Consider the following 21,005-nt stretch of genomic DNA (forward strand, 5'->3'; position numbering starts at 1 on the left):
AACATCAACAGTTAGGTCTCTGTACCCATCTGCTCTAGGTATGTATACATCATAGAATACCTTACATTTGTAACCCAGATACTAACGCTACTCTCTAATTCAAGATTATTCACATCGATCACAACATGGTCGCCGCCAAGACCCTCCTCGCCGCCACGGGCACCCTCGCCCTGGCCAGCGCCTCCTCCTTCACCACCATCACTACCACCAGCACGGAGCCCGCCACCGCCGCCGCGACCATCACCGCCCCCGTCGCCCCGCCCATGCCGTACTCCGGCTCCGGCCCGACCGAGGCCATGATCGCCCGCCGCAGGGCGTGGTGCACGGAGTACAACGCCGAGAAGCGCCGCGCACCAGGCTGGTACGAGAGCCCGGACGAATACGCCGGCGCCATCGGCTACTGCGTCCGCTTCTACCTCGACGAGTACAAGATCAACCCGTCCAAGGCCGGCTGGATCGAGGAGTCCATGGACAGGACCCTCGGCCGCAAGAAATTCTTGGTCGCCGACTTTGAGAAGAAGGGCAGCCCTGCCCCGACCGCGACGCCCACAGCCAACGTCGACGCCGCTGCCTCGAAGGAGGAGGATCCCGTCAGCGAGGATCCCGCGACCGAAGACGAGATCCGCGTCAACACGGCCAAGATGGCGGACATCCTCAAGGAGAGCCTCGGAATCACCGACGAGCAGCTCATGGAGCTGGGCTTCAAGCTCGGCGAGAGCGGCTTTTTTTTGGTGCATGCCCCCGAGGAGAACTCCGAGGCTTCCTCTTCCCTTCTTTGGCCCCCCAAGTTCGGTCGCCTTGCCCGCCCTCTCGTGCCTCACCCCTTCCGCAAGCATCTCGGCAAGGAGCCCGCGGCTAAGGGGCCCGTTGCTACCCAGCCCAAGGTTGAGAAGCCCAAGGTTGAGCAGCCCAAGGTCGAGCAGCCCAAAGTCGAGCAGCCCAAGGTCGAGCAGCCGAAGCCCAAGGTTGAGTACCAGAAGCCCAAGGTAGAGGATGAGCAACCCGCGGCTAAGGAGCCCAAGGGAAAGGAAAAGGCGATCGCGGTCGAGCAGCCCGCGGCTAAGGAACCCAAGGGCAAGGAGCCCGCGGGTGAGCAGCCCAAGCCCGATCAACCCAAGGCTGAGCAACCCAAGCCCGACCAGCCCAAGGCCGACGAGCCCAAGGCCAAGGACACCAAGTCCAAGAAGTCCAAAGAGGACGAGGAGATGCAACACCACGACCACCCTCACGGCGGCCACCACGCCCACCCCCACCACGACGAGCACGACAAGGAGAAGGAGGAGGAGGAGAAGAAGAAGAAGGAGAAGGAGGAGGCGATGGCGAAGCACCCCTACCACCCCGACCATCCCCACTTCGAGGAAGAGCCCGTAGAGGATCACCCGACGCCGAATCCGCCGAAGGTCCTCCCCGATCACATCTAAGTACGGGGCTGATGTCTTTCTCTCGGGCCTCCTTCGAAAGATGAAGAACTTGGACGACAACCAATGGTCAGCTCAGTTTCTTTCGCAGGGGGCGGGGGGGCTGAAACGCCTCATTGAAGAGACGTATGATTTCTCTTGTGTTCCTATGTCGTTGGGGGGAAAAGTTTGATTTTCTAGTTTGTTCGTTACACTGGCTGAAGTCGTCGAGTCCCCCAAGAAATCACTCGGAGGACGAATGTATCCCAACGATCCGGGCTATTATGGGCACCTGTTGGTAGTTGAAATGGCTAAAGGCCACTGGGAAATACGTACCTTTGCGTACATCATTTAGCCTTAGCAAACAGCCAGTCATTTAATAGTAAAGTTTGATCAGCCTCCTAGATTTGTGACGTACTCTCATCAAGGTGGATGAGCAAGGCCCACACCGTCGGTGAACCCCCTTCCATGTGTCGGTGTCTGTCCATGATTTTGATCCATACACACGTAACTGAGAAGCGAGGAAACGTAGACATTTGAAGCTTTCTTGTGGTATTACTCTTACTACCAGGAGACTCTGAAGCCCTTGTCCAGTAAGGTTGTGTACCAAGGTCACTATTGCTGACCTCTTTCACTGCTGTCACACCTCCCCACAATAGCCTTGCCTTTGAAGCCCGTCTTCGTCTTCTCTCTTCCAAGTCGTATCCTAATAAAACACTTCCAATCGGAACTCCGGCCATTCCGACCCTGCCTCACGAGTAGAGTCTGAACTCCTAAATCTGTAAAATCGGCAAGAAACGCGTTCTGACCTCCCCTTGTTCCCATCTATCCATTCCACCGCTAGTGATAATGATATCCGTCCCTTTTTCTTCTACAACCCATTGACGAAATGGAAATGGACTGATCTCTTGTACAATACCGAGTGTGCTGATTTGACAACGCCATCGTCCTTAGTTCAAGGTTGCCTTATATTTTGAGGACCTCCCAGGTGCTGGGAATAATGACCAGCAGTCAGGCTTGCTATCCGAGTGTAATGCCGTGACGGGGTCATCCTCAAATTGTTGACTCGGTGCCGATGCCAATAACTCCAGGTAGAAATGGCTGCACCTTCCAGAAAGCTCGGCTCGAGCCTTGACATTGCTCGGCATAGATGCCACTTAGGGCTCCACGCCGGAATGTAATCGCCTTAAGTCGTTCCAGCTGACGTGTCTCTGCCTTCTCTAGCATCCACCTTTTGACGATGTTGCTTATTGCGCAAGTGAACCTCGAAGTTGCCTGCCGTCATTTCCGGCCCAGGTGTGTACAGCTTGCCTGGGCAGTCAAGACAACGGATGCGGGGGAGGAACATCCATCTGGCGCCTTCGGGAGGCTGTGACCCTGCTGGTACTGATATCGGCATCTCTGTGTCAGGATTGATGGCTGAGTACTTCATCATGCCCTCAAAGTTATCAAAGGTGTACGTTTGCTTTAGTTGCTGCAAACAGTTCTTTAGCCATTCTGGCGGCGGGGGCTATCAAGCATGTCAGTTTCCTTTCCTAGTTGAAGTCCAAGATACCCATGACTTACAGCAGGTGGTGGCGGTTGACCGGCAACAGGCGGCGGAGCAGGTTGTCGACCAATCTGGCCTTGAGGCAGAGGAGTGCCAAGTTGAGCAGGAAGAGCCTGGCCATTCGAGGCCGGCGTAGACGGCGGAGGCATGGAGGTTGCTGCAGCCGCGGCCGCGCTAGGTATGCGAGTGTGTGCGGGTGTTGACGGTGTCTGAGAGCCACTCGGAGTGAACCTCGCTCTTGGGTTCTGGAGAAGTCTCCTCAGCTTGTCCTTGCCAACCTTCAGTGTGACAATAAGTTGTGTAGGCTCTTCAGTCTCATCGCGAGTATCGCGAAGGGAGCGGCCAAGGTTTCTGCGAGTCTCGTGATGATGGACGATGCTCGCTTCAGGCGTTTCGGAGCGGCCGATATTCGTGATGCGTTGCTGAGCAGCACTCGCGGCGCCCCGAAGACCTCTCGTCCTGGCCGTGCCGCCAAGCTGAGACACGCCTGGCGAGTCCGGTCCTGAGTCTTCACTATCGTCGGAATCGGAAACCTCGCCATCGCGTGCTCCTGGCCTCTTCCGGGTGGTGGGTGGCGCGCCGGCCACACGCTTGTACAACGTGCTCTCTTCCATATTAGGCGCAGCACCTGGAAGCACGGACGAGACGAGGAGCGTCCTGATTGTCCGCTGCCGTTCCTTGAGGTCCGGCAGTTGAGGGCCACCGCGTCGGTTGATAGATCGCTTCTGCCGTCTCTGTTCCCGAGAGAAGATGACCTCATTGCGTTCCAAGTCGGCGTCACTGAGCTCGTAAAGATACGGCGCATACTCCTTCGCCTGCTGCTGCGGTCTGAATACAGATGGCAGCGGAGACGGCAGGAAGGCGGCAATGAGATCGGGGTCTTCGACCGGTCTGCCGTCGAAGGGATGTCCAACGCTGTACAGACTCCGAGTGAAGAGTTGGCACTGCTCCCGAATGCAGTGAGCAATTGCGGTGGTGAACTCGCCGGACAGTGACATGTCGCGAGTCATTGAGGCGGCAAATTCCTCTGGGGAGTTGAGTGGATTGTTGATATCCCACTCGAACTGGTCGACCAAGGTCACGCCGCCAATGGTAACGTTGAGCTTGATCAATATCCTCATCTCGTCATTCTTATAAGCAGAATATGGCAGCTCCGGGTCGAGCGCGTCTTCTTCGGAGAAGACTAGGGGGTAGAAGTCGTTGAGCTGGTCGCGCATTTGTAACGTGACCTGATCCAAGACGGGTTTGTGCTGTGCGTCTAGAGGGATGCCCAGATCCTCAACAAGGTGCTGCGCAAAGAGCTCGCCTGGAATAACCCTGTCGTGGAGGTTCCATGTGAAGGTGTCGCGAAGCTTTATCTTTTCCCAGTCAACGTCTATGCGTATCGGCACGAGCTCCTCATGTTGCTCCGCCTGCTTCTTCAACTCTCTCTTTTTCCACCTGAGCGGATGCGACTGGCGCTTCCCCGGCCGCGGCTTCTGGCTCGGATAGATGACTTGGGCAGGAAAGGGCGCTCGCATGCGGGGATCGATGTCGGTATAGCCGTTGCCGTAGCCACGATATCCTTCGCCGTACAGTTTGCTCGGAGGAAAATATAGGCGTTGGGTTTTGATGAGGTTGTAGTCATCAATCTTGTCTCTCGTCTGTTGCATATCCTTCTCGAACCGTTCCTGAGCGTCCTTCATCGCGACAGAGTAGTGCCAGTCGCGCGTCACGTAGCGCTCTACCTGCAACTTGTTGAAGGAGTCCTTGTCTCGTACGGGGAGAGCCTTGGCAGCGGCGGAGCGAGGAGTGCCATCGTGATCGTTGGCAGCGGACGCGGAGGTTGATGCCGAGGACGAGGCTGTCGCGCCAGCCGCAGTAGGCGTGGACGTGGATGGCGGCGCGGCCATGATGAAGATATGTGCAGGGTCCCGAATCGCCGCAGCGATGCGACTGCCGAGACGTCGAAGGGAAGACGCGCGATCGGGCCTGGGTTCGTATTGGGCGCGTGTCGTGGCGGATGCCAATTGACGATGGCTCCAAAGTTCACTTGGGGATGAGAGGTGGATTCTGCTACGTCTGTCGCAGCCTCTCTCTCCTGCGCAGCGTGTTGGTGTTGTACCGGGAAAGGCTGGCGCGGATGTGGCTAACGCATCTGATGTATCATGTTGGTGTTTTGCCTGGGAATGGTCTGTCTTGAATGACAGGGAGACTTCGTACTGTTAGCACAGACTGACCAATGCGGCGCCCAGGGGAGTTCAGGCCAGCGCCAATCGCAACCTGGAAAATTTCCCAGTTCAGGTACCGAGCGAGCAAAGTATCTTGCCGCATAAATCAGCCGTAGAGCTACATCTAACGTCCTCACTCGTGCTTCAGGACGTGACCGCGTTCCTGAACCTCAGCATGTTGAATCGCACCGCTGCAAGTAGCCACCAATGGCTTTGACGTATTGCAGGATGCGGCTGATGACATGATGGCGTATGTGAGGGCTAAGATAGTCACTTCTTCTGATTTGATCTTGCAATTAAGCCTAGCAGCTGGGAAGATGCAAATGATTTACGGGTTGACTATTGTGGCGGAGATGGGGCCTAAAATCTGGCACGTCCATTTGCGCGATAAGCGCCATTCTCATGATGGAAATTGCATCTTCTTGCGCTAGATATAGCGGTGTGTGCCCAGCGTGCCTTAGGTTCCTAGACAGAAGCCAGCGAGCGTGAGGCCATTCGCTCCTCCAGAAAAGGAAAGAGGGCATGCCATCTGGTGTGCCTGTCGTGTCGGTACGGGCCGAGCTTTTGCCGGAAGCAGCTTCAAGCTCGGAGGAAGGCACAAGGGAAGGTTGCCCTGAGTTCTCAGTCCCGTTGCGTGTTTGCTCTCCAGACGTGTAGATGTAGATGCGTCCTTGGGTGTGCTGGTATCCGTAGAGCTCAGAGCTCGGCACAAGGTTCTAGTTGTTCACCATGAGACAGTCTTGAGCTTGAGACAGTCACTCAGGTACCTTGGCAACTTATTCAAAGCACCTCAGGTATGGGCCAATTATCGTCATTGCCTCACACCTATAGTACAGCCAGCTCAAGACAAGATTTGAGCAAGCGACCCGCCAAGCATAAAGCGGCACTACTTCATATTTTCACTCAAGGTTGCATAAAAACACCTCAGCCAAGGTGTCACGGTATTAATGAGAGAGAGACGTGGGCCGTGGCTGGCGCGACACGCGAACAATAGCCCAGCACCCTACGGATATGCGCAAGGCGGTTTTAAGCGATGCGACGTATGCACAAAATTCTCCACCAAAGGTACTTGACGGTACTGGGTTTGCATAGCACACAGAGGTGGAAGGAAGGATCGAGGGAGCACCTGCGTGCCTGCTTGACCTGACCTGCCCGAGCACCCACAAACAGCAACGAGCCCCTCCTTTCCCCGCCCTGAAAATCGACGTATTTGTCGTCAAAATACTTACGCCCGACACACCAACTTTGCATTGCATCTCTTCTCACGTTCAGTCCTTCGAGTTCTGGACCGGTGCATCGCTATCTCTGAGATATCACTTTCATTTTCTAGTCAATTACCCCAGAAAATACCGCCATCATGTCGGAGGAGATCGGTTAGTACTTCCCTGTTCTTTTTCAAGCTCTGCAGAGCATTGCGCGCAGTGCCTGCCTTTTCTCGCACGTTTTTGCTGGTGCTGGTGCTGTCGCTGGTCCCGGTGCTGCATTTGCGTCACATACCAAAACAGCCCACGCAGCTACCCCGCCACCACCCGAAATACACCACAAACGCACACCATGCTATCCAAAGCAGATGCCCTTCCCTCAAGGGACTCGACGAGGCTCAACGAGACACGAGGACGACTCGAGCTGCGTCTTCGCCATGAACTAGTAACAAACTAACGATCCCCCAGACTACACCCTCAACAACCCCGATACTCTCACCAAGTACAAGACCGCCGCTCAGATCTCTGAGAAGGTCTTGGCTGCGGTTGCCGAGCTCATCAAGCCTGGCGAGAAGATCGTCACCATCTGCGAGAAGGGTGACAAGCTCATCGAGGAGGAGCTCGCCAAGGTCTACCGTGGAAAGAAGGTCAACAAGGGTCTGTTTCCCTCCTTCTCTCCCTCCCTCCTGGTCGTATGCTGCCTACCTTATTTCTGAGCATCGCTGACCTCCTTCGCGTGTTGCAGGTTTCTCCCACCCTACCACCATCTCCCCGGCTTCCTTCGTGACCCCCTACACTCCCCTCACTACCGATGAGGCCGAGGCTGCCACTGAGATCAAGGAGGGCGAGCCCATCAAGATCCAGCTTGGTGCTCAGATTGACGGCTTCGGCTCCATTGTCTGCGACACCGTCGTCGCCGGTGAGATCACTGGCCGCACCGCCGACCTGGTTCTCGCCAACTACTACGCCAATGAGCTCCTCCTCCGCTTGATGCTCCCCCCCGGTCTGCTCGCTTCCGGCACCGACGAGGAGAAGGCCAAGGCTGCTGCTGCCAAGGCACCCACCCAGGCCAAGATCACCAGCCTGCTCGAGAAGGTCGTCAAGTCCTACGACTGCAACCTGGTTGAGAGCACCACCTCATGGCTCTTTGAGCGCAACGAGATCGAGGGCAAGAAGAAGATTGTCCTTGCACCCGCCGAGGGCACCAAGGGCGATGGCACTCCCGAGATCGGTGAGGTCTGGGGTGTCGAGATGGGCGTGAGCTTGGGCGCTGGCAAGGTCAAGACCTTGGAGTCAAGAACTACTCTGCACCGTCGCACCACCACCAACTACGGCCTCAAGCGCCCTACTTCCCGCAAGATCCTCTCCGAGGTCCAGAAGAAGTTCGGAACCTTCCCCTTCAGCTTGCGCCAGCTCGATGACGAGCGCGATGCCAAGTCTGGTGTCGTTGAGTGCGTGCGTGGCAATGTCTTCCGCGCCTACGAGGTTGTTGGCGACAAGGACAACTCCCCCGTCGCCCGCTACCTGTCGACGATTGGTAGGACTTCTCACATGTACAAGAAAGTGCGGCCCAGAGTGCTAACATGTCGATAGCCATCACCAAGAACGGTATCACCAAGCTCGGTGCGCCGCCCGCTCTTGACCTTGAGAAGGTCAAGTCGGACAAGAAGATTGAGGACGAGGAGATTCTCAAGATCCTTGAGCAGCCCCTGTCCAGAAATACCGGAAAGAGCAAGAAGAACAAGAAGAAGAAGAAGCCGGCCAAGAAGGCTGCTGCTGCGGGCGGCGAGGAGGAGGAGGAGAGCGATGAGGAGTAAAGCGATCTCAGTGTAGGAAATGGCGATGACTGTCAATGAGACGAGCAAGGGGGCGGCCCGATTTTACGCCCACAATTTTTGTCGTGAAAGTCAAATGTGTGATTGTATTCCTTGGGGCAGTCGATGGATAGGGCCATTGCCAGGATGAGGCCGGAAACAGGAACGCTCGCTCTGCTTATCCGACGCCAAAAAAGTTGGCTGGCTGGCTGCACGACTGCTTTTTGGAATGCCGAGGAGAGAGCTGCTTGCTCGCCCATCTGAAGCTTCAGCCAGCCGCCACTGCAGCCCGGGTCGTTACCTCAGTCGTCCTACCAGGAGGCACAGCAGGAAAAAGCAGCGAGCAGCGTAGCTAGGACTCAACAGCTACTCACTGATTCATCCAACAGAAGGTGTTGGACTGAATGGAAGCCTGAACTGGCGGCAAGCCCAACAAAGACAATGAAAGTCATCCATCTACTCCGTACCTGCACGCGCTACGCATCCTTGAGCATGCCTGACCTTCTTCCCCTGAGTGCAACTCAACTTGTGAGTCTAGTGTTGGTTGACCGACCACTACAGAGTGGGATAGCAACGTGACGATATGGATGTCTGAGAGAGCAGAATGAGAGCGAGACGACAGGGGTATTAATGTCTCGATGGGACGATGAGACGGAGCACGCCAGGTCCCAGGAGACACCGTCGGCCGGGGGAAGAAGGTGAGCCACGAGGATGGGTGGAACAAAATTGTCCAATTCCAGAGGTCTCCGGTTTCCCGTCCTCGCCGGGGCCCTGGTCGTCGTCGATACGGCAGAACTTAGAAGACCCGCCAGATACCCAGATGGCGGGTGCCCAGCCCCTGGTGATGGAAGGTAAATGGAAGCGGACCTAGAAGCCCGAGGCCCTTGATCTTGGCTTGTAAAGACGACTGTTCAGAATCATGAAGTAGGCCTCGTTCTCACTTCTCTACCCTGCCTTGCCTGGATGATTTAATCGTTATCTAAGGTAAGTAAGTAAGGTACCTCATATCAAAGGTGAAAGAGGCAAAGTCTGCCTTAGGTAGGTAAAGGTAAAGAGGCACAGGAGAAGGCTGGAAAAAGTTGAATGGCTGACGCCAACGTGCGGCAAAGTATGTCCATGTCACAGGGCCAATAGTGAGCTTGGCCGATGTTGTGGCACTAAACCACAGGTTCCCAACAGCGCTGTGACCTGCACCCGCCCCCCCTGCCCACCACCTGTACTCGCCTTGAGTGCCTTGAATGCCGCCGTGTGCCCGCCTAAGGTAGACGCCCGTGGCCGCTCAAAGGCACCCGAGGCAGGGAAGGAGTAAGGTATGTAGCTTTGTAGCTCTCCATTAGCCCCCCAGTCCGTTGTCTCCGAAAATCCTCGAGGTCCATCCCGCAGCTTCACACCCTTTCTTCTCCCATCCCTCCTTTTCCTAAAGTCATTCGCGTCGCAAGTGGAGGGAACGCGCCCAAACCATATCGCTGAATGCCTTCAAAGACGAGAGAAGTAACCATGCCCAAATTTACCCTCCAGAGACACGAAACTAACGCGATTCTAGGCGTCCGACTCGGAGCGTTTGCCCGTCTGGTCCAAGGCAAGGAGGTCAGGGGCCCTCGAGAGCCCAGTTGCCATGATGCCCACGAGTACGAGAGCCACGCGGTCGCGCTTTTCCAGCCCGCATCAGCACGCCAACGGAGGAGGAGTATCGGAACCTGTCAAGAAGAGCAATGGAGCAAGCGAGGCCTCGAGGACCTTCATGCAGAAATGGTTGGAGCCTACGGTGCAGAGCAAGCCGAGCTTCGAGGAGGCTGGATTGATGCGATACGGCGTCACCGAGAACATGGCGCCCCTGGGCACGCTGCCAAAGGGACCACAGGCCAAAAAGCCGGGTCAGGAAGTCGCGAATCCCGTCAGGAAGATTATCCTCAAGTCGAGCTCAGCAAGTTCTGCTGTCGCTGCTGCTGCAAAGGCGGCGGCGGCGGCAGCGGCGGCAGCAGCTGATGAGGCAGATGCGTCTTCCATGGCAAATCGCTCAGAGACACCGACACCGACACCGCCTCCGCGCCTGCCTACTCCTCCAGCCAACGCTCAAAAGGCGACCAGAAAATCTCTTCCCGCACGTGGTCTGGACGACGACGACGAAGACGAGGACTACACGCCCAAGGCAGCCGCAGGAAAGAGCCAGGGCCGTCGTGCATCTGCCTCCATCTCACGCAAGAGTGTGTCGCGCTCATCGGTAGGACGCCGTGCATCAGCTTCACTTCATCAAATGGCTCCCTCGAGCGACGCCGTGCAGCCTTCAGAATCGACGCCCGAGAACAAGGACGTCGTCGAGAGGGCTGTGGAGGTCGCAATCGACGAGGCGCTCCGGCATTACCGCTATCCCACTGCGTGGGCACTCCGGACCCTCTACGACGAAAATTCTTCTAACCCGGCCTTCCTCTCCATGTTTGAGGACGTTTACCACCAAACAGCCGACGAAGACACCCTCGACGAATTTTCTCGCCTTATCGAGGAGAAGAAGCGAGAAGGCAAGAAGGACAATCAGGCTTGCTACTTTTTTGTGCCCCCTTCCACCAACTCGCGCTTCACCCCCCACAAGCCAAAGCCTGCGCCCTACGGCAATCTTCTCTCTCTCGACCTCTCAAAATCGGACGACGAAGACGACGATATGCCTCAAGTTACCCCGACAAAAAAGGCTAGGAAGCGCAGGGAGATTCCGGAATCACCCATGGGCATGAGCGTCGACGACGAAGAAGACGACGACACTACTTTACTGGCGGCGGAAACCACCATCGCGACCATGACCCCGTCACGCAAGCGTGCCCGAAGAGATTCTGCAAGCAGCGACTCGTCCTTGTCAGAGCTCTCTGCATCTCCGTCTCTGCCACCCGACTCGCCTTCGCCCAGCTCTCCGCCCGTTCCCGTGGCTGTTCAAGGCGATAGCCACAGTCGCCGTCACAGTGCCACGACGGCTGCCACGGCTGCTGGGGCCGACCCCGAGACCACCTTGACCAGCGCACCACCGCCAGCCGATCCACAGCCAATGAAGAGACGCGGCAGATCCCTTGCTGCTAAGGCGAGCGTGTCTGACGCATCCAACCCAAACTCACCCACCCTCCCCCCAAACGTATCTCAAGCTGCAGGGGCTAGCAACATGCCTGGTCGACTTTCTTCGCCCATTTTCCCCAACCTTTCGACGACAGCAGCACCCTCAAAGGCGAATGGCAAGAAGAACGCCAACAAGGACAAGACTCCTCGCGTACTGCCCAGCGACGATGCAACCACCCTGCGGAGGAGAGATGCACGCGATAGCACAGTTAGCCAGACGCCCCAGCCTGAGAGCCATATTCGCGGTTCCGACATGAGAAGCAGGGCTGGATCTATGGCCGCATCTTCGCCAGCAGTAAATCTGCGCAAGTCGGCAAGAACACCAGCGCCGAGCTCGAATCTGCCTGTGAATCTGACCCTGAGCACGAGAACGACGAGATCAGCAAAGAGGACGCACGACGAGATCGACAATACGAGCTCGCCGACTGCGCCGTCAATCCTCGGAGAGGTGACGCCCGCCACGAGCTCTAGGGCTGCGACACCGACGAACCTGCGCCCTACGAAGAAGCAACGGACTGGCTTGCGTATCAAAACTTCGTAAGTTGCCTCTTTCCCCTTTGCATCATGAAATTTGGGCCTCGCTGTGGCAAAGCGGATGACTTGACATGATGAGTCGAGGGCGCCAGTGATGAGTGGCGCGAGCCTGGCAGCGTCGCACCGAAGCATCCTCGTCTCTGCCATCATCCGTCTGTCAAATTTCATCCATGGTTCGCCAAATCAAGCTGGACACAGACTGACGCATTCTTACAGACCCATGAAGAAGAAGGGAGGCACTGCGGCTGGACTACCTCGTGCCAGCGGTGAGGGCGGTGCAGTTGCCGCCAACGGCGGTGGCCCAATCAACCAGGTAAGCTGCCAGTTCAATAACGAATCCTTCAGCAGCACGGAGCTGCGGTCATTTTGATCGATGCCGCACCCCTACTGTTGCGTACGGGGAGCGAGGAGATGATGGGCCGGGCGAGGGTCGGCGAATGGTGAGGGCATGGTTTTCGGGGGCCAAGGCGCACATCCCGAGGGATACTGAGTTTAGCGGCCAGTCCCGACCTCCCATTTTTCCCGGCCAGCCTGCACCCACACTCCTACTCATTTCCCGTAAATTGCCTCAACGACCACATTGCTGACACATCTCATCAGGATGAGAATGACGACTACTGCTCAGCATGCAGCGGCGTTGGAGAGCTGGTCTGCTGCGAGAACTGCTCCAGGTCATTCCATTTCGAGTGTGTCGACCTGGGGCTGGGCGACACTCTCCCCGAGGAATGGTTTTGCAACGTCTGTTTCAGCAGCAGATACCCCACTAGGGTGCCCGAACACAAGGGTCCCTTTGGCGGTTTGATGAACACTCTGGAGAAAACTAATCCTCGAGCCTACAAGCTGCCGCAAGGCGTGCGTGTGTATTTCGAGGGCGTCAAGGTCGGCCCTGAAGGCGAGTACGAGGATGTGGTAGTGCCCGCTAAGCCAAAGTAAGCTACAATCTCTGTTCTCACTATCTCGCTGTGTTCCAAACATCCCATCTCGCCTGTCCTTGGGGAACGCTTCGACTGACAATCACTACAGGAAGAAGGGCTATGAGGAAGCTCCAGACTTCTTCAAGGTTCGAGAAACTGACGGATCTGCTGTGCTATGCCACAATTGCCAACACCCGACCGCCGACAACCGAGCCATCATTCCCTGCAGCCTCTGCGGGCTTCACTGGCATCTGGATTGCCTCGATCCCCCGCTGGCAATCCCGCCTGTGGTGCGAACATGGCGTTGCCCTGCGCATGCAGACGACCTGTTAGCTACATTGCCAGAGGAGCTTGCCCCAGCTCACCGCTTCCGGAAGATCAAAGGCGCCCCGGTCATCGTTCCTGCCTTCAGCCGCGGCATGAAAAACAATGGCTTCATTGAGATTGATGATGAAGAATCCGAGGATGAAAATTCGGGTTGGAGCGATGTCAAGACCTTCGGTCGCGTCTACAAGCTGTCTTCCAAGGGCGTTGTCCTCGATTTCATTTCTCAGTCAGTTCCCTTGGATCCTTATTTGGTTGTTTTCCAATTCTAACAGATCTGCAGGCTTCGGAAGGATGGCGCTGGTCACATCAAAGGCTCGACGGCTTCAAACACCGTCCAGGCGCCGCCAGTCAGCGAGCCCATGAGTGCTCGTTCACGTGTTGAGCAGCAAGCAGTGCTGAATTTGGTCGAATTGGCCTCCACTCAACCCACTACCAAGCTTGACGAGCTCACAGAGGCATTGCTAGTAAGTCAAGAACTGTTTGGAATTGCAAACAGTTGTGACTGACACATGTATACAGACCAACGCCGAGCCAGCTATGCTCTCACTCATGGCTCGTGGCAGTGTCAACAACTTTGCCAGCGGAGATCTAAATGTTACCGATAAGCAGAGTCTCCGCGCAATGCTAGCTCAGATGGAAGCCATGACTGGTCGCATCAAAGGCTTGCTTGGAGACGACCAAAGAGACAGCGGTGTTTCTGGTATGGGCATCGAGGCCGATCAAACGGCGATCGACTGTGACCATACCAATGGCACTGTCAGCACCGGAGACGACGCAGCCTCGATTAAAAATGAGTCCGTGGAGCCCCCTGCCGACCTACCTACGCCAGCGACTACGACCCAAGATAACCCGGAGCCGATCAACAGCCTGGGCGAGAAGTCTTCGCAGGAGGTCCCCAACGACGCGAACGAAGATGATGTGCCCGACATGGATATCGACTAGGCTAGCGTTAACAACGATTCGACTATATGTTTAACTGATTATTCTTATCTTACCAAACACAACACACAAGGGTGGTGTTGAGACGCTAATTGGAAGTGGATGGTTCGCCTCCCAGGACTAGGGAATCAGCAGCCAACACAGCCAATTGCGGATATAGCCCATTTTCTACTCTTTTCTTATTTGATTCCCCAAGACACGACCCCCACACGGATCTGGAGTTTGGGAGGGCTCAAAACGAAGCAGCGAGCAAGCGCAAAGAAAGACCGGTGAAGGAAGACCGGCCATAGAATCGAAGCGTACCGAGACAGGTGCGACAGAAAGCCACATAGGCTTCGAGCGACCCGACAAAGCAAGCTCGCATAGTCATTCATGGCCTTGTAGCCATGGAGAGTGCAAACTGGATTGGCCGAAGCACGTAGAATGTGCTGAAGGCGAGAGGGGGACGGGGATCTGGTTATCTGCCCATGCTGCCACCTGGGGAAAAGGAATGGTGTGAAGGCCAGCTTTTTGTACCTCACTTTCCTATTCACCTTTCCCTCCAATTTTCTTTTCCCCTTACTGGAATTCCCTCACACCCTGCCTCAATCTTGTATCATAGGCCATTACCTCTTCTCGTAATATCTCTCTTTTGGACCAGCAGGCAGGGCTGGGCTGGCTAGATTACCAAGGGAAACAGAGCACTTCTTTTTTTTTTCTTCCAGGGAGGCAAGAGCGAGAAATCCAATTTGGGAAATGGGATTGATGTGACCTGAAGCCGGCCGGCGGTTTTGAGTACCTTGGGTCCAGGCCAGGTTGAAGGAGAAAGCAGGAAAATAGGGCAAACCCCGGGAGACGAAGGGAGGGTAGCCTGACGAGGCCCAGTAGATAGAATGCTACACCGCATGATCTATATAACCCTACCATTGCCGTTCCCTCCAATGCTGCAGTTGTCATTTATGAAGAAAATCGATACATCTATCTCTACGAGCGTGGGCTTGCGCTCCTTTGAGAAAGTTTCCTAGGCATTGCCTGGATTGGATGGCACCGACAGTGGTACTCTAGTCTATTTATTGTCTCTGTCGTTGACAGAAGAGACAATGAGCAGTGGAAAACCAACAAAGCCTGGCTGTGATAGATGGCGTTTACTAGTTATAATCTTGGGCCTTTCCCCAGAATCCTTCCCATCCATTCGCCATATTGACGTTCTCTAGGGCAGCTAGCTGGCCGCATGTAGCAAAATGATCTGCTCACTATGGAGGAACCAATCATTCTAGTGCTCCTAGGTAGCCAGTCTAGTATCTTTCAGCCGTCGCGTCCCTCCCTCATGGACAGAGCAGCAGGTGTCTCCGACTTCAGGCTTCTTCTTACTTAATATCAACATCACTATGCTCCTTCGTGCACGGGAAACGGTAGGACCCGAGAAATCTCGTGTGGCAATATCAACTAGCTTTTACGACAATGCTTGACTAACAATACCTTATACTTATGCTATCTAGTATGAAGAAGAAAACACTACAAAAGAAGGAAGAAACACCCAGCAGCCCAAGGTAAAAAGTTTGCGTGGCTATCAAGAGTTTTTTTTGCCTGACTGCCTGCCTAGCGAACGAACCCGGCAGGTCGCGGCATACACACACGAATGCTTTGACTGCGGAAACACACTCTCGACTCCATAGCTCTCTCATAACAAAAAGCAGCATATGCGATCTTTTAGGGGGTTGCGTCTTGACTGCCATGCGAAGGTGGGGCTTCAGGACAACATCCGGCTACCCTCTCTCGGTTTTTCTATATACCACGCCACAAGCAAAGTGAGGGTAGCAATAGTAAAGCTTGTAAAAAAACTTCCCCAGCGGAAAAAAAGAAAGGACAGGAAGAGTGAAGTGGCAAGTGGGGGGCTTCTAGAGCCCCGAGTGAAACGAAAATAAAAAACCCTCTTCGTTGCTGCGACCACATTTCCGGAGAGGCAACTTCATGTTGTTGTTGCCCTGTCTATCATCAAGACATGGCCTCCTCCACATCTGGAGTGGCTTGCGCATTTTCCTGACACGTTGGGCGGTGCGTACCCCCTTGCAAACATTCTTACATGACGATCCAGATCAACCAAACTCCTGTGCCGATCCCATACCAAGCCATCCCTTACCAAGCAAAAAAAAGAGCGGCATGAGCCAGTCAGACCCTCTCTGACCAGCAATTCGTCTGTACAAGTGGCGTGTGAATCATCGCTTTTCAACTCGTCAGTCACGTCGCGCTCTGGCTTGGTGGAGAGGGGTTGCGAATGGGGGATCGCTTACTCGGCCACGTCTTCCGTTGACTTGCTCCTGCTGCATGTACGCCATGTTCTGCATACCGCCCATATTGCCATAGCCACCATATCCCGACATGCCCATGTTCATACCAAATCCAGGAGGTGCGTACGGTGCCTGACCGGGAGGCATCTGAGGAAGCTGAGTCGGCGGCTGAATGGGGCTTCCGTTGGCCAGGTTCTGGCTGCGGTACTGGTCAATGGACGGGCTTGGGCTGCTATACCCTCCAAAGCCTGCCTGCATTGGCGGGAAGAAGTTGTTGATGGGGGGCGTCGCACGGTTGAGCATGCTCTGTTGGTACTGGAGCTGCTGCAGATTCGCAGGCGTCGGCATGGGAGAGTTGGACTGGTTGTACATGGGGTTTTGAACACCATAGGGAGGGAAGGGAGCCATGCTCGCGTCGGCAGGCTCACTGCGTTGGCCGCCGAATCCCAACTCATAGTTGGAAGGGTTGACGGGCTGGTTCAACGAGTTATAGTACTGCTGCTTGCTCATGTGAGCAGCCTGCTGCTGCTGGTGGTTGTTCATGTTGGCCTGGCGGGAGGCCGGTCGCTGCCGCTGCTCATTGTTGTTGCTGTTATTGCCAGAGTTGCCATGGCCGTGATCGCGGCCACCGCCACTGTTGCGAGTCGACAGGCCAACCTCGTCCATCAAACGCTTGTAACCTTGGCCGGGCTGGGCCTTGATGCGGACCAACACGTTCTTGACGTTCTCAACCACCTGGCTGCGAATGCTCTCGTCAAAGAACGGCGTGGTGAGAACCTTGAAGATCAAGGTGGCGCCGCAGGCATGGTCACTCAGGATCGCCTCGAGAATTTGGTCGTTGGGTGTGAAGAACAAAGCCTTCAAGATGGTGTCTCGCGCCTCGGGCTCGGCCTTTTGGTTAATAACCTTGAGCACGGTGAGGTAGGCAACCTTGTGAGTGCACAAGTGGACGAGGCAGGGCACAAGCTGGGGGGACAAAACAGTCCTGCGCTGAGGGAAGGTACAGGTATCCAAGAACCAGGTCAACAAGAGGGCACCGTTGGCGTTGGTGGCGAGCTGGACGCTGTGCAAAGCGATCGCGGCAGCCAGCATCCGCTGCTGCTCCTTGGTGGAGTGATGGCTCTCCAAGCAGGCGCGCATAGCTCGGGCACCGTAGCGGCCCTGAGAAACCTCCCACATGCGGCTGAGCATGGTTTCGAAGATGAAGTCATTGAAGGGAGCACCGAACTTGAGGCAGCCTTGAAGAACGTAGTTGCCGTACTGGTCCAGGAACAGAGGGATGGTGTAGGGTCTGAGGTGCTCGACAATCAAATTCATCTGGTGCGGGGTCTTGCAAACGTCGATAATCTTCTGGGCAGCCCAGGTGCCGTTCTTGTGTACGCCAATCTCCGCCATGTGAGGAGCGATCTCGGCCAACATGGCGTCCCGAAGGTCATCGGAGCAGTGCTCAAAGAGCTTCTGTACAACAGTATTGCCAAGGTAGTCAGACGCTAGCTCGGCAATCTCTGGCAGCATGTCAAGAGCGGTCGTCTCGATCTCGGCCTGGGAGAGGCTCTGGTTGTCGATTCTCTTTCTGATATCTCTGAGTCTCGGGGCATCGTGGACGCGGGTGTGGGCCGGTTCCCGGATGGGGGGAATCTCGTCGATGAAGTTGGTGAACTGGATTGATGATTGAAGACTGCGGGAGATCTTGGCAGCATCCTCCTCGGTGGCCTGGAACTGCTTAACGATGCGCATGATGTCACTCGTCATTTCTGACAGAGGAGGCACAACGGGAGCAGCATTGGCTGACTGGGCCGATGCATTTGCGCTCTCGCCAGCGGTACCGGGGGCCGCATTCTGCGCATTGTCCTGGTTCTTCGCGAACGGATCGGGGCTGGGCGAGGGGAAAACGCCATCGTGGCCGGGCGTGTTCGAGGCAGAAGGCGGCTTGGCAAAGTTGATGCGAATGGGTCCTGCTCCAGGGAAGATTTCTTTTCCGTTCATGCTGGCTTTCGCAGTGATGGCGCTCTCCATCCGCTCGAAGTTCACAAAACCGCAGTTCTTGTGCGTGAGAACACGAGCAGACAGAATGTGACCGTATGCCTTGAACATCTCAGTCAAAGTCGATGTAGTAGTGGAAGTCGGGATGCTGCCGAGCCAAAGGGCGCTGGTAGGACCCTCAAGACCCTGGTCCTCGGCATTGAGCAATCCCGCATTGCGGCTGCTCGACCTTCCCAGGTTCATAGCAGCCACAGCTTGCGGGAGGTCGTCAAACTCCTTTTCATCCGGCAGACGGATCTCCGCAGGAGGGACGGCGTTGCCCATGCCACTACCGGACATGTAGGTTCGCATGAGGCGAGAGCCAGGAGTATCGAGGACGCCGGCTGTTCGGGCACGAGGACGCGTAGCTTGGTTGGCAAACGCCTGGACAGCCAGATTGTGGTTGTGGATCGCAGCGTTCGTAGCTGCGAGCTGATCCTGGAGGTGGGCGACGTACTGGCTCTCAAGAGTCATGTCCTCGAACTCATCGTCCTCCTCGTCTGCGTACTTGTCCTTGTTGTTGACCGAGTACGAGCGGAAACGATTAGCCTTAGTAAAATCGTTGAAGCTCGGAATATACGGTGTTGCCAACTGGGCGCGGGGAGGCTGCGGCGTCTCAGCAAGTCCCAAGTAGTCCAGCGTCCTCATATGGACATCGCTTTCTCCACCCCCCTCTCTGGAAATCTGAGATTGCGTGGGCGAGCTCGGCCCATTGGTCGAGCCGATGCTCGCAATGCTCGCAAGAGTCATACCCCTATCGCGACCCGTTCCGGTAGGGTTCCAACTGCTGAAAATGGACGGCCCAAAGGGAGAGCTGGTGCCGGGGATCTGCGCGAAAGGGCTCCGCTGAGGCATCGAGCCTGCGCGGAGGCGGGAGAGCAGCGCAGAGTTGTTGGAAGCCGTGTCGACCGGTTCGAGACCGGGAGACGGAGATTTGAACGGGCTGTGGGACGGAGTTGGCCGGGATGATTTGGGAGCCATAGCCGGGAGGTTGAGCAAGCCATTGCCTACACCGCCGGGCGAGAACCGCGATGGCACGGTTCCAGCACGGGCACGTCTCGCCTGAGGCATAGATTCGGGGGTGGGCAATTGGGCAAAGTCAGGAAAGCCATCGGTTGGCGACTCGGGGATGTTCTCGCGGAGGGGCGTAGAGTTGCCGCTGGTCGGCGGACCGCCCCAAGGATTTACCGGCAATCCGGGGACGCCTTCTTGAGCTTGAATTTCGCGGGCCCTGTCGAATTTTGGTCAGCAAAAACGAATGGTCACTCGCAGGGTGGCAGAGCGAACGAACCTCTTGGAGTATAGCCTGCTGGAGCCGGGCATCTCGTGCGATGGAGAGCCAGCCCCTGATCGCGAGGCGCTAGCCATCTTGCTAGAGTGATTCAAACCGCCTGGCAGGCCGAATGGTGATCTGACAGATGAACCAGCGGTCGGGTCAATGGGGGATGTGTTGTTGGCGGTTGGTGAGGTGGACCGATTCTGTGTGGCAGATTGGGGCGGGTAACCAATGGCCAGGTGATCAGATCTAGTTGACATTATCAATTATCTAGGCCAAAGCTCATCAGAAATTTTGTGACACTAGAATTTTCCCAGCGGGTTGCTGTCGTTGACGAATTGAGCAATGCTCTCCCGGTCGACGGTTGACAGGCGCGGGGGAGAAATGGACCCAATGAATTGTGGACAGCTTCGAGACCGTAACGTCTCGTATTCCACAGTCGGGGGTTTCGAGGGAGGGTGACGGCACGGTGCTGCGTCAGTTCCCAGCGTCTCTTCCGGGCGAGTATTGAGCGGAGGGTCCGGAGCTGCTGCTGTCGGGCTGTCCAATTTCGGTGGGCAGAGCAACAATGGTAGGCGTAGAGCAGAGCAGAGCAGAGGCGCGCGAAAGAAGAATGGTGTGGTCGTTGGGGCCTTTGTGCGGTAAGGAATGTTCGTCGAAGGGTTGAAAGAGTTGAAAGGTCGTGTTTGTGCGTGTTTCCAGGTATTACAAGGTACGCCAGGCCAGCCAGTCGGTCGGTTGCAAAAGGGCTGCTGGGTGCTCGAGAAAATAAAAGGAGAGTTCGACGTCGGTCGGGGGGAGTGAGGTCAAGGAATGTCGGGGGGGACAAGTGGGCTTTAGACGTGGACGTGGACGTGGACGAAAATCGGGCGCTGGGGGTGATGGAAAGATTTCTCTTGTCAGGCACTCGGGTAGCCGTTTTGTGGTCGCGTAGCTTTTAGCGGTGGGCTTGGGTCAATGTGGATGCTTGGTGCCGCCGATTGCTGGTGGTGCTGCTGCTGCGATGCGCGATGCGGATGCGGATGCGGATGCGTAGCGTTGCGTCCTTTTGGTCTGGCCAGTCTCTCGGATCAGATTCCACAGGTTCCCAGTGTGTCTAGACGTCGAGAGTCCCAACAAGCAACCTTGGACGATGGAATTGTGTGGTGGGCGAAAACCAGCTCGTTGTCCTTTCCTCCAGATGATCTTTTTGAGCAAGACGTAAAAAGAGAGAGGAAAGAAACAAAAGTAAACGGTCTCAATATACAGGCTTCATTAGTATAGGGACGATGAGGCCTGGAGAAAGGGATAGGGGGTTTGGGGGTGTGGTTGAAGATGGGGAGTGTGGGAGTGGGAGAGGGGGAAAAAACAGAGATACGAGCGGAGGAGTAAGAGGATATGTGAGTTGAGAGGCTTGATGGTGAAAGGGACCCTTTGGCGGTTGGCCTTTGGTCTGGAGTGTTTTGGTGTGTTCCGGTA

General features: G+C 55.8%; 6 protein-coding genes across 6 annotated transcripts; 3 read left to right on the forward strand and 3 right to left on the reverse strand.

Annotated features, from left to right (window-relative positions):
• Window positions 1-125: 125 nt before the first annotated feature.
• CCOS01_02130 (uncharacterized protein) lies at window positions 126-1,421 on the forward strand (the record flags this gene model as incomplete). The annotated part of the gene is made up of 1 exon (XM_060450322.1): window positions 126-1,421. One exon carries the CDS (start codon window positions 126-128, stop codon window positions 1,419-1,421), a length of 1,296 nt encoding a protein of 431 aa, XP_060318972.1.
• Window positions 1,422-2,583: 1,162 nt separating this feature from the next.
• CCOS01_02131 (snf5/smarcb1/ini1) lies at window positions 2,584-4,838 on the reverse strand (the record flags this gene model as incomplete). The annotated part of the gene is made up of 2 exons (XM_060450323.1): window positions 2,584-2,907; window positions 2,964-4,838. 2 exons carry the CDS (start codon window positions 4,836-4,838, stop codon window positions 2,584-2,586), a joined length of 2,199 nt encoding a protein of 732 aa, XP_060318973.1.
• A 1,675-nt stretch (window positions 4,839-6,513) lies between these two features.
• Window positions 6,514-8,175, forward strand: CCOS01_02132 (DNA-binding protein; the record flags this gene model as incomplete). The annotated part of the gene is made up of 4 exons (XM_060450324.1): window positions 6,514-6,529; window positions 6,827-7,015; window positions 7,104-7,895; window positions 7,952-8,175. 4 exons carry the CDS (start codon window positions 6,514-6,516, stop codon window positions 8,173-8,175), a joined length of 1,221 nt encoding a protein of 406 aa, XP_060318974.1.
• A 1,467-nt stretch (window positions 8,176-9,642) lies between these two features.
• CCOS01_02133 (PHD-finger domain-containing protein) lies at window positions 9,643-13,985 on the forward strand (the record flags this gene model as incomplete). Its single annotated transcript, XM_060450325.1, has 7 exons — window positions 9,643-9,663; window positions 9,716-11,805; window positions 12,019-12,115; window positions 12,403-12,731; window positions 12,826-13,269; window positions 13,324-13,507; window positions 13,563-13,985. 7 exons carry the CDS (start codon window positions 9,643-9,645, stop codon window positions 13,983-13,985), a joined length of 3,588 nt encoding a protein of 1,195 aa, XP_060318975.1.
• A 660-nt stretch (window positions 13,986-14,645) lies between these two features.
• Window positions 14,646-14,888, reverse strand: CCOS01_02134 (uncharacterized protein; the record flags this gene model as incomplete). The annotated part of the gene is made up of 1 exon (XM_060450326.1): window positions 14,646-14,888. The coding sequence occupies one exon, from the start codon at window positions 14,886-14,888 to the stop codon at window positions 14,646-14,648; it is 243 nt and encodes an 80-aa protein (XP_060318976.1).
• A 1,307-nt stretch (window positions 14,889-16,195) lies between these two features.
• On the reverse strand, window positions 16,196-19,807 carry CCOS01_02135 (uncharacterized protein; the record flags this gene model as incomplete). The annotated part of the gene is made up of 2 exons (XM_060450327.1): window positions 16,196-19,502; window positions 19,563-19,807. The coding sequence occupies 2 exons, from the start codon at window positions 19,805-19,807 to the stop codon at window positions 16,196-16,198; spliced, it is 3,552 nt and encodes a 1,183-aa protein (XP_060318977.1).
• Window positions 19,808-21,005: the final 1,198 nt, after the last annotated feature.

This window comes from Colletotrichum costaricense (genome assembly GCF_030867565.1).
Source record: "Colletotrichum costaricense strain IMI 309622 chromosome Unknown Scaffold_2.1, whole genome shotgun sequence".
Taxonomy (NCBI): domain Eukaryota; kingdom Fungi; phylum Ascomycota; class Sordariomycetes; order Glomerellales; family Glomerellaceae; genus Colletotrichum; species Colletotrichum costaricense.